The sequence below is a fragment of the Triticum dicoccoides genome, chromosome 2A (genome assembly GCF_002162155.2).
Source record: "Triticum dicoccoides isolate Atlit2015 ecotype Zavitan chromosome 2A, WEW_v2.0, whole genome shotgun sequence".
NCBI classification, from domain to species: domain Eukaryota; kingdom Viridiplantae; phylum Streptophyta; class Magnoliopsida; order Poales; family Poaceae; genus Triticum; species Triticum dicoccoides.
Window position 1 is genome coordinate 785095763 of NC_041382.1, and position 12155 is coordinate 785107917.

At 48.8% G+C, this 12155-nt stretch overlaps 2 protein-coding genes across 2 annotated transcripts; one reads left to right on the forward strand and one right to left on the reverse strand.

Annotated features, from left to right (window-relative positions):
* Positions 1-1366: 1366 nt before the first annotated feature.
* Positions 1367-4492, forward strand: LOC119352533. The gene is made up of 2 exons (XM_037619135.1): positions 1367-1463; positions 3011-4492. Exons 1-2 carry the CDS (start codon positions 1446-1448, stop codon positions 4316-4318), a joined length of 1326 nt encoding a protein of 441 aa, XP_037475032.1. The 5' UTR covers positions 1367-1445; the 3' UTR covers positions 4319-4492.
* A 5512-nt stretch (positions 4493-10004) lies between these two features.
* Positions 10005-11945, reverse strand: LOC119357310 (UPF0481 protein At3g47200-like). Its single transcript, XM_037624309.1, has 2 exons — positions 11755-11945; positions 10005-11493 (listed from the first exon to the last, which is right to left on the reverse strand). Exons 1-2 carry the CDS (start codon positions 11762-11764, stop codon positions 10205-10207), a joined length of 1299 nt encoding a protein of 432 aa, XP_037480206.1. The 5' UTR covers positions 11765-11945; the 3' UTR covers positions 10005-10204.
* Positions 11946-12155: the final 210 nt, after the last annotated feature.

The following is a 12155-nucleotide window of genomic DNA, read 5'->3' on the forward strand; positions in this document are numbered from 1 at the left end:
AGCGAGGAAGAGCAGTGCATAGTAGGTCGCCGCCGCTCGGGTCCCGGGAAGGCCACCGCTCCTCCCCTCTCGTCGAGGCCAAGCTTGGTTGGCTGAACATTGTTGGCCGATTATCCGCTTGGCGGCGACGTGAAGGCGGATAGCTTTGCTTCCCGTGGTTCCGGAGGCGGAAGTTACGGAGGCAGAGCTGGAGAGCGCGAAGGCGGAGCTAGAGAAGGCGAAGCTTCAGTTCTCGGGGTTCATGGCCGGACACGGGGAACGGCTGCCGGTGACCATTTAGATTAGGTAATTATGCCCAACCGGACGAGCTCCGCTTAGTTGATGTAAATGTAATAAAATCCGTCATGTTTATATAAAATTCGACCGTGTTTATATGAAATCCGGCCATGTTTGAACGAATATCGCCCGATTAGTTCGAACTGTTGCCAAAATGCATGCGGCTATGGTTGGATGGCGTCTTCCCGCATCTGGGTCCACGGACTAGTACCTCCCTATCCGTGGATGGATGCGGAAGAAAATTTACGGGTTGAGATTGGAGGTGCCCTTATGTTCATGCGTGAGAGAGTGAGCTTGTCTTTTCCCTGTATATTCGCGCCTATCAGTTTAGTTGTCATGTGAGCCCTTTGTCCTTAGCATCTTGAACTAAGAGATATTTAGTTAAACGATGTAGTGTTGATGAACACATGCGTGGCCCACTGAATACACACTAATTAATTAAGCCACATGCCTATCGGGTTCAGATCGCGTCTCTAGTGTTAGTGTTGGTGTAAGGCATGCGAGAAATGATGGAGGTTTGGCTCTTGGATATGTGGCTTTTTTGTCCAGGGTGATAGTCCGACATGACCGTGACCTTAATGACTTCCCGTCTGCGTTCAACAGTGACATACTGGCTTGGGCAATGCAGTGGCATGTCATCGGCCTGTTAGGGAGCACCAGTTACTTGATGCATTTAATTTATTATTTCCTATGATCATTTATATTCCTAGTTTGGCTAAGTAGATCTTAGTGAACCTTTGCCCCCCAAAAATGAGCTAATCTTAATTTCCTATGAGGTTCGGTTAACAACTCACGCTGTCATGCACGTGACTCTTGCAAGAAAACAAAACCACGCACGTAACTAGGAAACAAATCAAAGTACTTCTCAAATGCAAATCAAGAGAGCAGCGGCAACTTCCCAGAACCTAAAGTATAAGCCTGCAACGTTGACGGTTGTTTTGTACTTTTGACTGCACCAGAGGAAAGGACAAATGAATCCTTTGCGCTTCTGTGCCAGCATCAAAGCTAGATAGATCGGTGGGACTTGTGTAATGGGATTTGCTTATATATAGGTAGAGAGATAGAGCTGAGCTACCGTTGCAATGAACAAAAATATAGCAACAACACCGAGGAGAGATAGAGCTACCGGAAGAACCGAGGGTGGTTTAGCTTTGAAGTTTGGTCTACCAATGTTGCAATGGTTCAAGGTAAGACATGACTTTGCCTATGTTTTGCGCTATTACGAAAATCTATATGTCTTATGATTTTTTTAGAACTATTTCTTATGATTTTAGTACTTGCTTACTTGCAAACTTCACTTTTTGGTGACTTTTACTCATATTCTTTTTTAATCTTAAACTGAATCGTATTCCCAATTCAGCTTCTTCATTGTGTTATAACACACAATAATATAAACATACCATACTGGATTTGCTATTTGTTTGAAAGGGTGCAAGTTTCTGCTGGAAAGGACACATGTTTTTCTTGCAGTTCTAGTGGTGATTACTTGATGATATTTCTATTTTGTAGGAATAATTATCACAAATTCAAAATGCTAACTAAAAAAACATGAGTTGAGCATAGGAGGAGTTACACTCAAATTAAATGAGATATACTCAGATTTTAAATCGGAGGTGGTGAGGTTCAAACCCGAGCCATTTAGCCCACCAACTTGTGGTGCTAACCGGTAAGACTCAAGGACTTTCAAGTTAAAGAGAACTAAAATCTAGAGTAACTTTTACGTTACCCCAGCCTAGGAATCTAGACTACCTATCCCATCATCCACATCCAGGGTGCTACCTAGTTAACTTGCGCTCCACCGTCATATGATAATTGCAATATCAGTAGATGTATGAACATAAGCAACTGAGTGTCATGAATGATGACTATTAAAATGAAGAGGAAGCTAGGCCACCACCTGATCTATCTATCAGTAGAAAATTTTAATGTGAAAAGCCTTTTGCTAAATTCTGAATATGACACATTTTTATTCGCCTTGGCCAAAAAAGAGAGAACATGCCACCATTTTTAAATCTCCAAGAAACTTTTAGATTATGAAGCCTCGTAATGTGGAAAACTCATTTATTAAAATTATGTATTAGACACGGCTAAGGCGTTAGGCCATCTCCATGGGGGCGTCTATGGCAGACGCCAGGATCTACTTCCTGTCTATTCTAGCAGCATGGACATGATTCATGGTCACAATCCTCGTGTTCATGCATGCCTAACGATGCGTCAAGCGTTTCAACGGAATCTTGTGCATGCTCGATGGGCTTTTATTGTTTTTTGAGTCGTCTAAGGAAGAAATTCGCAGGGGTATCAGTGGCTCATGCACACACTTCGTGGGCCACACATTTGGGCGGTGATTTAGAAAGTTGTCATTTTGAATCTATTTTATCTTTTGAACTGAAAGTCTATTTTATGTTATGTTTGCATATTTGTGTTCCTTAAGATGAGGACTTTGGAAAAAAAGACCACTCTTGAATACATTTTGACAAGTTATAAATTTTCAACAAGATTCAAATACTAAAACTTGATATGAATGAAGGATAATTAAGTTTCACACACTCACACGTGGGTCACTATCACTAAAATTCTTTCAGTTGATCAGAAAAGCAATGTAGGCTTTGATTTACAAAGCTTCTAGGGTTACTTAATCATCGAAAAAAGGATGATCACGGATTCATGTAGCAACCTAGCAGGCAGCACACTATATTCTGATTATTGTGGCATGCATGCATGCGTGCCGATACAGGACAAGGACATCCTAATGTCATGCAAAGCCGCGACCGACGTGGAGGCAGGAGCTGTGACGAATCCCGTGCCGCCCAGGTGCATGACGACCACGCGCGCAGCGATCTCCAGGGTCCGTGCGCAACTCCGTCGTGTCGACGAAGACGCATTCACGCCGCACAGCGTGCTGATCGGCCTTTACAACCATCGTAAAGGTGTTTCCCAATGGACGGAAGTGAAGGAGAAAGCCGTCGTCCATCTGTTTCACGGTCAAGTGGATGAGGTAATGCGGGAGCTGAAAAGTCTAGAGGGTGAAGCAAGGAGGTGCTATGCCCATCTGCCCGACCCCATTTTGTGTTGGGAGCACTTCTCATTCTCACACATGCTGCTGCACGATGGCTGCTATCTGCTCCTTTTGTTCTTAAGCTACAAGACAGAGGGACCTCAGTATCCCGAGACGGCAGCCGGTGGAGTCTCCGACGGCGCCGTGGTGCGCGACACCGTGTTCCTTGTTGAGAATCAAATACCTCTCTTGGTGCTTGACAAGATCCACCAGCTCGTCACAGGAGACACCGATAGTTCCGTCCTCCAAAACATATCCGTTGCTGTCCAGGAGCTTCTGCAGGCACAACTCTACATCAGCAAGAAGCCTCGGCCGGCGCCGCAGCAGTCGTCCCACTTGCTGCACCTGGTGCATCACTACTTTCAGCCAACCAATCCGCCTCCGGAAACGGCAGAGAACACGGCACGGCGCACAGGCCGGTGGCGCCGGGCGACGGAGTACCGCTGCCACGGCAACGTTCGTTTCAAGCCAAATGACTTGGTGGAAGGCAAGGAGTCCACCATCCTGGACGTGAGCTATCAAGGAGGTACGCTGTGGATCCCTCGCCTGCAGGTTAACAGCAATACGTGGACGATCCTACGTAACCTGATGGCTCTGGAGGAGCAGATGACACGGCGGCCCGTGACGGCCTACTGCGTCTTCCTGTCGCAGGTGGCGGGTACGGTGGAGGATGTCAAGCTCTTAGTTCGTGCCGGGATCGTCCAACAATTCCTGTCAAGTGAGAAGCAGGCCGCCCAAGACTTGGCAAACCTCTTAACAGGGGTGGAATTGGAAGTGGACAACCTCGACCAAAACTACCTCAAGCCCATATGGCGCGACCTGGACATGCGCTGCAACAAATGGGTCAACAGATTCATGGGAACGTGCCGCCAACAGCACTGCCGTAACGGGTTGTACACCGTAGCATTCGTTATCACCGCCATCCTCTTTGCCTGTGGATTGCTGCAAGCGGTCTTTGCTGTCCTAAGCTACAAATACAAGAAATAGTAGTGCTGCTTCTCTCACGTTAAGGTAGCCGTTGCATTTGTTTGAGTAGTTAGCCTTTTATTTTTGTTGAGGGGTGTTTGAGTAGTTAGCCGAGCCACGATTCCAGGACGTGCGATTGCACTTTCCAACGGTTCGTGGCATGAGTGGGTAGCCAATTATCTTTGTAATATTGTACGTTTGCTTGTTATACAACGGCATCTACTCAGCCGTCTGTAATGCATTCCATCTCAAACTTTCTATAAACAACTGTTTTGTTCCAACCGGCGGCAGGCCAGACACAGGGAACCGAGGTGCCCCCGTGCTACAACCATGGTGGCCCGGGGAGCTGCAACCGCGGCACTGGGAGAGCTGCAAACGGCGGTGCCCCATGCTACACTCGCGGACTCAAAAAGCTACATCCAGTCAGGGGTTTGCTGGAACCGGCAGGGGGAGATGATGGAACCAATTTTGGTCAGGAGCTGCAAACGTTGCCGGGGGAAGGTCGAACCAGTGTCGCGGGAAGCTGAAACTGTTGGCTGGAAATGCTAGAACCAGTAGGCAAAAAAGATGGAACTGACAACCACCGGATCTGCACTCGTAAGCAATGATGCCATGGTGGCGACCTTTTTTTTGCTGCATCTATGCAATGGTGCCACATCTATTATAAGCGGAGCTGCATGGTGCCACGACTGGCAGGCATTTTTTTGCTGCAACCATGCAATTAATTAAGATGCTGGAACGGCTACGTAAAAAACCTGGAGTGAACGATTGGATGGCCGGACGGCTCGACGACGAGGAGAGGAGGAGGTGGTGGTCGGACCTGGCTAGTGAACTTGTTGTGCTACTAGACGAAGCTTGAGAAGGAGGAACAGGGGGCGGAGTCCGGGGGAAGGGGATCTGGCGTAGCGAGCGAGCTCTGGTGCGCTCGGGATGGGTGAAGAGCTCCAGACGATGCAGCCGCTTGGAATCTGGGAAATAAGAGAGGATTACGCGCGGACGTTGTTGGGGTGAGCTCCCTGCTAATTGTTTTTTTATTTCCATATTAATTACAAAAGAAGGACAAATCTGGAGCGTCGGATTTCGGTAACATTGACGACAAAGGAATGGTCTGATACTGGAGCCTTACCAGACTATATATACAAAGTGTTTCCTCTTCCTTTACCCAAGTGAACTTGGGCTCTTAAATTTATATGTGTCGTTTTATAATAAATATTTTTTTCTTAGTTGTTGCAAAGTCTTTTTCTAGTACTCCGTTTTTCGACTCAAGTGTGTGGTCAGATAGCCGGATAGCTTGGTTTCTCTCTAAAGCCACTCGAGTTTAGTTCGCTAAAATGGCCTGAGAAACACTTCATCTTCAGGAAAAGGAGGTTGAAGCTGAAGGCTGATCCTCTTGAACTCTGGAGATCAGACGTATTATGTTAAAGCACGACGGAAGCACAATATTTTCTAAGACCAATTTCGGATTGGCACAAAAAAACTTGACTTAATTCGGACGTAAAGTTTTTACATAATTTTTTTTTGGTTTTCCAAGCTTATGGCACCTTTAACCTATTGTATGTTTATCTCAGGAGGCAAGATATGGTCTTGACCGAGGTCTCATGCATGATGGTTCTATTCGGGAAATCTTTTTCGACCCGCAGTTCGGCATCTTCCCTGCCGAGCTGCATCTTGGTGATGGCGACACGCAAACACCAACCTAACAAGTTCCCAAGGAGATACGATCCTAGGGTCGGTCATGCGGCCGAACCCAAGTCCCGGGCGCTGCTACTGCACTGATGATTCAATGTTGGGAAGTCAAAGTGCAAAATGGTTTCCGAGGAGACTACGATACTCCGGTTGGTCGGCTGCATCCAACCTAAGCCCGATGAACTATTGTGCACCGTGTTTCCGTTCCTAAGTATGCTGCCAAGTTAGGATTTGATCCTCAGGCCGATTTTGTGAATCGATCTGAGTCTCAGGTGCTACAGGGATAAGTGGTTTTATGATATCCTTCAGGTGCATCTCGTATTTTAGGCTGGCACACACCTTGAGGGCTACTGGTGATGCATCTTAGTAGAGAATAAATTGCACCAATCAAAAAACAATTCCACAAAAAACAGCCCAAAGCCGAGGTGGTGCACCACCTCGGAAGCTGTCTGGCAGAAAGACAGATGCGAGTGGCTGGTTCCAAAGAGGACATTTCCGGCATTAAGCTTGGTTAAACTCCTTCAAAAAATTTCAAGAGCGAGGTAATCTATGACACCTTGCATGCAGACTAGCGTTGGAGCTCGGATGCAAAAAGAGACTTCGGACGCAGTCCGACGTTGAAGCCCAACTGCAAGAGGACACCACCGCATGGGAAAAACATCGAACCTGATGTGTAGCGTAAAAATAACAAGGCATTGATAAAGACCGGAAACTTAAAAGGACTCCCCGGATGCCTGACGTAACTCTTTAGATGCCCTACGTGTGAACTCTTCGGATACACCTCGACGATTCTCGAAGATCGAAAATGGGAAAATTTGTTGAACCGTTGAACCAACTTTCAAGACTGGCGACCGTTGACACGATCGAGCACGCCCCAATGCTGTAGATTATGAAGTGCATGGGCTTCGACGATCGTTGGCTAGGGTGGATCCACTGCTTATTTTCGACCGCAAAATCTTCGGTTCTCCTAAACGGAACCCCCGGTAGGCAATTCTTCTGTAAGAGAGGGGTGCGCCAAGGCGACCCGCTGTCCCCTCTCATCTCCGTCTTGGCAGCTGACCTTCTTCAAGCAGCCATCAATGACGCATATCAGAGAGGCAAGCTCGAGCTGCCCATGCCCGCCGTGGAAAATGACTACCCGATGATCCAGTACGCGGATGATACGATCCTAGTAATGCCAGTTGATCAAGCACAAGCGGAGACGATTAAGCACATTCTGCAGGACTATGCATCGTCCATTGGATTGCATATCAACTTTCATAAATCGACTCTGATGACGGTTAACACGGAGGTGGATGCAACAGAACGACTGGCAGAGATTTTTGGATGCAAGGTTGGCAAGATGCCGTTCACGTACCTTGGCATGCCGATGGGCATGGCTAAACCCACCGTGTCTGACCTAATGCCGCTAGTGGCTTTAGTTGAGCGCAGATTATCCAGCGTGGCCTCGCTCTTGGATCTTGGATCAAAACTCACCTTAGTCAACTCAGTGGTCACGTCCCTAGCGATTTATGCTATGTGCTCCATCAGACTACCTCCGAGGATCCTGGAACACCTTGACAAGCTCAGGCGATACTGTCTTTGGGAGAAGGAAACTGATGATGGCCACAAAGCTGTGTCCTTGGCGGCCTGGAACCTAGTCTGTCGCCCCAAAGAGAAAGGTGGGCTGGGGATAATTGATCTGCAAATTCAAAACCAAGGCCTGCTGCTGAAACAACTGCACAAATTTTACAACCGTTGTGACGTGCCATGGGTTCACCTGATTTGGTCCACGTATTATGAGGGTTCGGTGCCCCATGCAACTGATCACTGCGGGTCGTTTTGGTGGCGCGACATCTTGCAACTTACTCCAACATACAGAGGGATCACATCGGTGGAGGTGCGAGATGGGAGCACAGTATTGTTTTGGAAGGACCTGTGGCACAGCCACATCCTTAGTGATAGCCACCCCAGACTGTTCTCCTTCGCTTCAAACGAAGATGTCTTGGTGCAAGCGCTGCTGACGGCACCTACGCTTGGGCACAACTTCCAGGTGCCGATCTCGGCACAGGCCAGGGAAGAGTTGCATGACCTTCAAGGCAGCATGGCCGGAACCGAGCTGACCGAGGCCCCCGACATCTGGAAATGCATCTGGGGGTCGCGGACTTCGCTCCAAAAAAGTACTACGATTATTGCTTTCGGGGGGTGGTGGCGGACGATGCATTCAAGTGGATCTGGAGATCAAAATGCACTAATAAGTGGAGGGTTTTTGCGTGGCTCCTTCTTGCGGACAGGCTGAATACTAGGAACATGCTGAAGAGGAGAGGTATGAAGCTACGAGATGATGTATACACTTGCCTCCTTTGTGATGACCCACCGGAAGAAACTATGGAGCACCTTTTCTTCGACTGTGCCTTCAGTAGAAGATGTTGGATGAAGCTGGGGATCGACTGGATGCGAGGTGGAAACAGGCTTCAACTTGTGCATGTGGCAAAAAACAGGTGGACGAAGCCCATGTTTATGGAGATCTTTATCATTTCGGCCTGGAGCATTTGGAAGGAACGTAACAACAAGCACTTCAGAGGGGTGACGCCTACAATGGATGGCTGGCTCCTCAGATTCAAAAATGATTTTCATATGATGAGGTACAGAATCAAGGAGGCTGGGGTGCCCTTTGTGGATAGTTTTGTTACCTCCATCTAGTCTACAAAAACAGTCACACTCCTTTATACTTACACTTTGTACACTCTTATTCCCTCTCTCTCTGGTGGTGAGGGCTTGACATACCCATCCTAATGTAACACCACAGAGTTGTACTTTGTACTTGTTGAGTCAATTTAAAGTCAGTGGGGGCTGCCCTCACTGTCCTGAGCTTTCAAAAAAGACTGACGACCGAAAATGAAGAATAGTTCAAATGAACCGAGGAGTGTCCCCAACTTGAAGACCAGAAGCTGAAGATGTTCCGAGGATAATCAATGTCCTCGACTTGACGATCGATTCAGGGGCTATTGATGGTGTCTTGAACTAGGAGGTACTCACCACGTCGTCTCCCGACCAGGTGGGTTGGTCGAGGACCCCCCATGGCTGTTCACTAACGGGCTTGTTCGGGTAGCCAATGACGCATACAAGAAAGATTCCACAAGACTTGACGCACAAGATGAGGACTCCTGTAACCCTAGGCCTTCGGTACATTATAATCTGAGTTTAGGGTAGTCAATATATTATTACATTACAACTTAGATCAACAATCTCGTGGTAGATACATGTACTCTGTACTATACCCCATATCAATAAAATTAGAAGCAGGATGTCGGGTATTATCTCTTCGAGAAAGGCTGAACCTGGTTAAATCCCCATGTCCATTGTTCATCATGTTGCCGTCGTGCCAAGATGCCTAGCTTAGGATCCCTACCTCGAGATATGCCGGGTTTAGCACCGACACTACCGCTCCACCCGCGCCATCTAGCGTGAGCATTGGCGGTACCACATGTTGGAGGTGGAGAAAGAAGCAATCGAAGTCCGTTGCTGCCGCCGCTGGCGTTGCTGATAGCGAGAAATAATAGACCATGGGAGGCCGCCACCGCTTGGATCCCATGAAGGCCCTGGCACCATGCTGTCGAGCTGCATAGGCGGAGGCTCTTCTCCCCTGGCGGAAGCATATACCTCGGGGGCTCAAGGTGTTCCAGTAAGAGGGCTGCCGGACATAGGGAAGACATGTCGCTGGAATGGGGCCCCGCGCGGTCGGTGATAGACTAGGTTAGAGTAGGCTAGCCTAGTCCATTATAGTTTAGTTGAAATATGTTGAGAATGTAAATGTTTTTGTCTGATTTAAATGAAAATCATTCGGTTTACGTGTAATTGTCCGGTTTGTTTTGTTTGAAATGTATGCGACTACAGCTGGATAGCCGGTTTCCGTATCGGTGTCCGTGGAATGGTCCCCATTGGTCCGCAGACAAATACGGTGTCTGATTTAGGGAGTGTTGGAGATGCCGTTACCAACACATCGGGCTCTTTTAAAAGGGAGGGAACAAAAGAGGAAACCAAAAAAAAGTAACTATGAGACTAGCGTTCATTCAACCGACAAAACAACAAAGTACACTCCCCTCAAAAGGAAAAAAACAACAACAAAGCACTCTCCCCTCAAAAGGAAATAAACAAGAGAAAATCCACCCCGACGTACCCTAAATGTCGGATATGATCGAGTCATGCTCCGAGAACTATTTGGGACGTTGTCGACCTCGTTCACCTCCGGCCGGTAACTGCATAGAACGTCTGCGTCACTTGACAAACCAAGACGACGACAGCCATAAGGAAGGCGATAGCCATACCGAGGTGCCGGTCATGGCAGAACCATCCCATGAATCTAAACACGCGGCTCTGGCAGCGTTCCTGCAGCTTGTGCCAGATGGGCTTGAGGTAGTTCCGGTCAAGGTTGTCGACGTCCATGACCACCCCATTGCAGAGGTCCGCGAAGCCTTGAGCGACCTGCTCGTCACTCGGCAGGAAGTGCTCGACGATCCCTGCGTTAACCAGTAGCTTCACGTCCTCCACCGTGCCGGCCACCTGCGACATGAAGAGGCAGTACGCCGTGACGGGCCTCCGTGGGACGTGCTCCTCCAGCGCCATCAGGTTACGCAGGACGGTCCACGTGTTGCTGTCGACTCGCAGGTGGGGGATGCACAGCGTGCCTCGCTTAAGGCGCACGTCGAGGACGGTCCACTCCTCCCCGCTCGCGAAGACCCGGCGCTTGAACCGCATGCCGCCGTACCGGCCGTACTCCGTCGCCCGGCGCCACCGGCCGGTGCGCCGTGCCGTGCTCGCTGCCATTTCCGGTAGCGGATTGGTTGGCTGAAAGTAGTGATGCACCAGGTGCAGCAAGTGGGACGCCTGCCGCGGCGCCGGCCGCAGCTTCTTGCTGATGTAGAGCTGCGCCTGCAGAAGCTCCTGGACAGAGACGGCGATGCTTTCGAGGACGGACATGCCGGCGCCTCCTGCGATGTGCTCGTGGATCTTCTCAAGCACGAAGAGAGGTATCTGGTTCTCAACAAGGAACACGGTGTCGCGCACCACCGCGCTGTCGGAGACCCCACCGGCCGCCGTCGAAGCGCCGCCATTGCCGCATGCCCCAGCTGTCACATAATGAACAAACAGAAGAAGCAGGTAGCACCCGTCGCGCAGCAGCATACCGGAAAACTGCTCCGGCGTGAGTTGGCCAACGCCATCGGCGTAACACTCCCTCGCTCGTGGCTCCAACTTCTCCACTAGTCGCGCTAGAGTGTGTTCGTCCGAGAGGCTCTTGAGGAAGGAGACACCGCACAGCTTCTCTTTTTCAGTCCGTGGGGACGAACAGCTTAGATGGTACGGCCCAATCGGCACGTACTGCGGCGTGTAGCTGTTGCCGTCCAAACCACGGAATTGCATACGGACCTTGGAGATGGAGACAGCCCGCGCCATCTCAGATCGTTTGGCCGGCGCTTGTTTCTTCCCTGCCTCCAAATCGCTGTGCGAGTCAACATTTGGGACTCCTGCATCTGCACGCAAAAATTACTGTAGTAGTCAGCACACAAACTAACTAGCAGAGTATAGGTAAAAATTTCAGTGACAAAATAGGATCGTGATGGCTCTCTAGCAGGGCCGGACTGCTATCACTCCAGCACTCTAGAACTAGAACAATCATATGGTGCACACATTTCGCAATTTGGATCACTGAATCTTTCGTACAATGAATGACAAAGGAATATTTTCTCAACGCAATTAACAGAGTAAGAAACAGGCAAATATGCACTTCATACCTTGCGCCATTAAGCTCGAAGCTCCAAACTTTGTAGCTACTCGCCGTGCCTCACAGCAACTCACTATGTATAGCCATATAACTTTATATATTCACTGTATCTTAACAGATAAGCCAACTGACAAGGCGACCATCCAACACCCTAAGATCCCTCCGACACATCTGACCTCTGTCCTAAAGTTAATAAAATAAGGACCCTTTAGCTGGCGAACGGTCGTCAGGAGGGAGTGGCATTTGCGAACGATTTCAGTGACACTTCTAGTTTGAGTGGATGGCAGTTTATTCAGAGTGAGATGACTGTTTCTGTAAGCAATTTTCATTTTTAAACGGCTATCTTTTGATCTCATCTCAAACTAAAACTACCACTAAGAAGTTCGCTTGTCACCCCTCTCAGCGATTGGT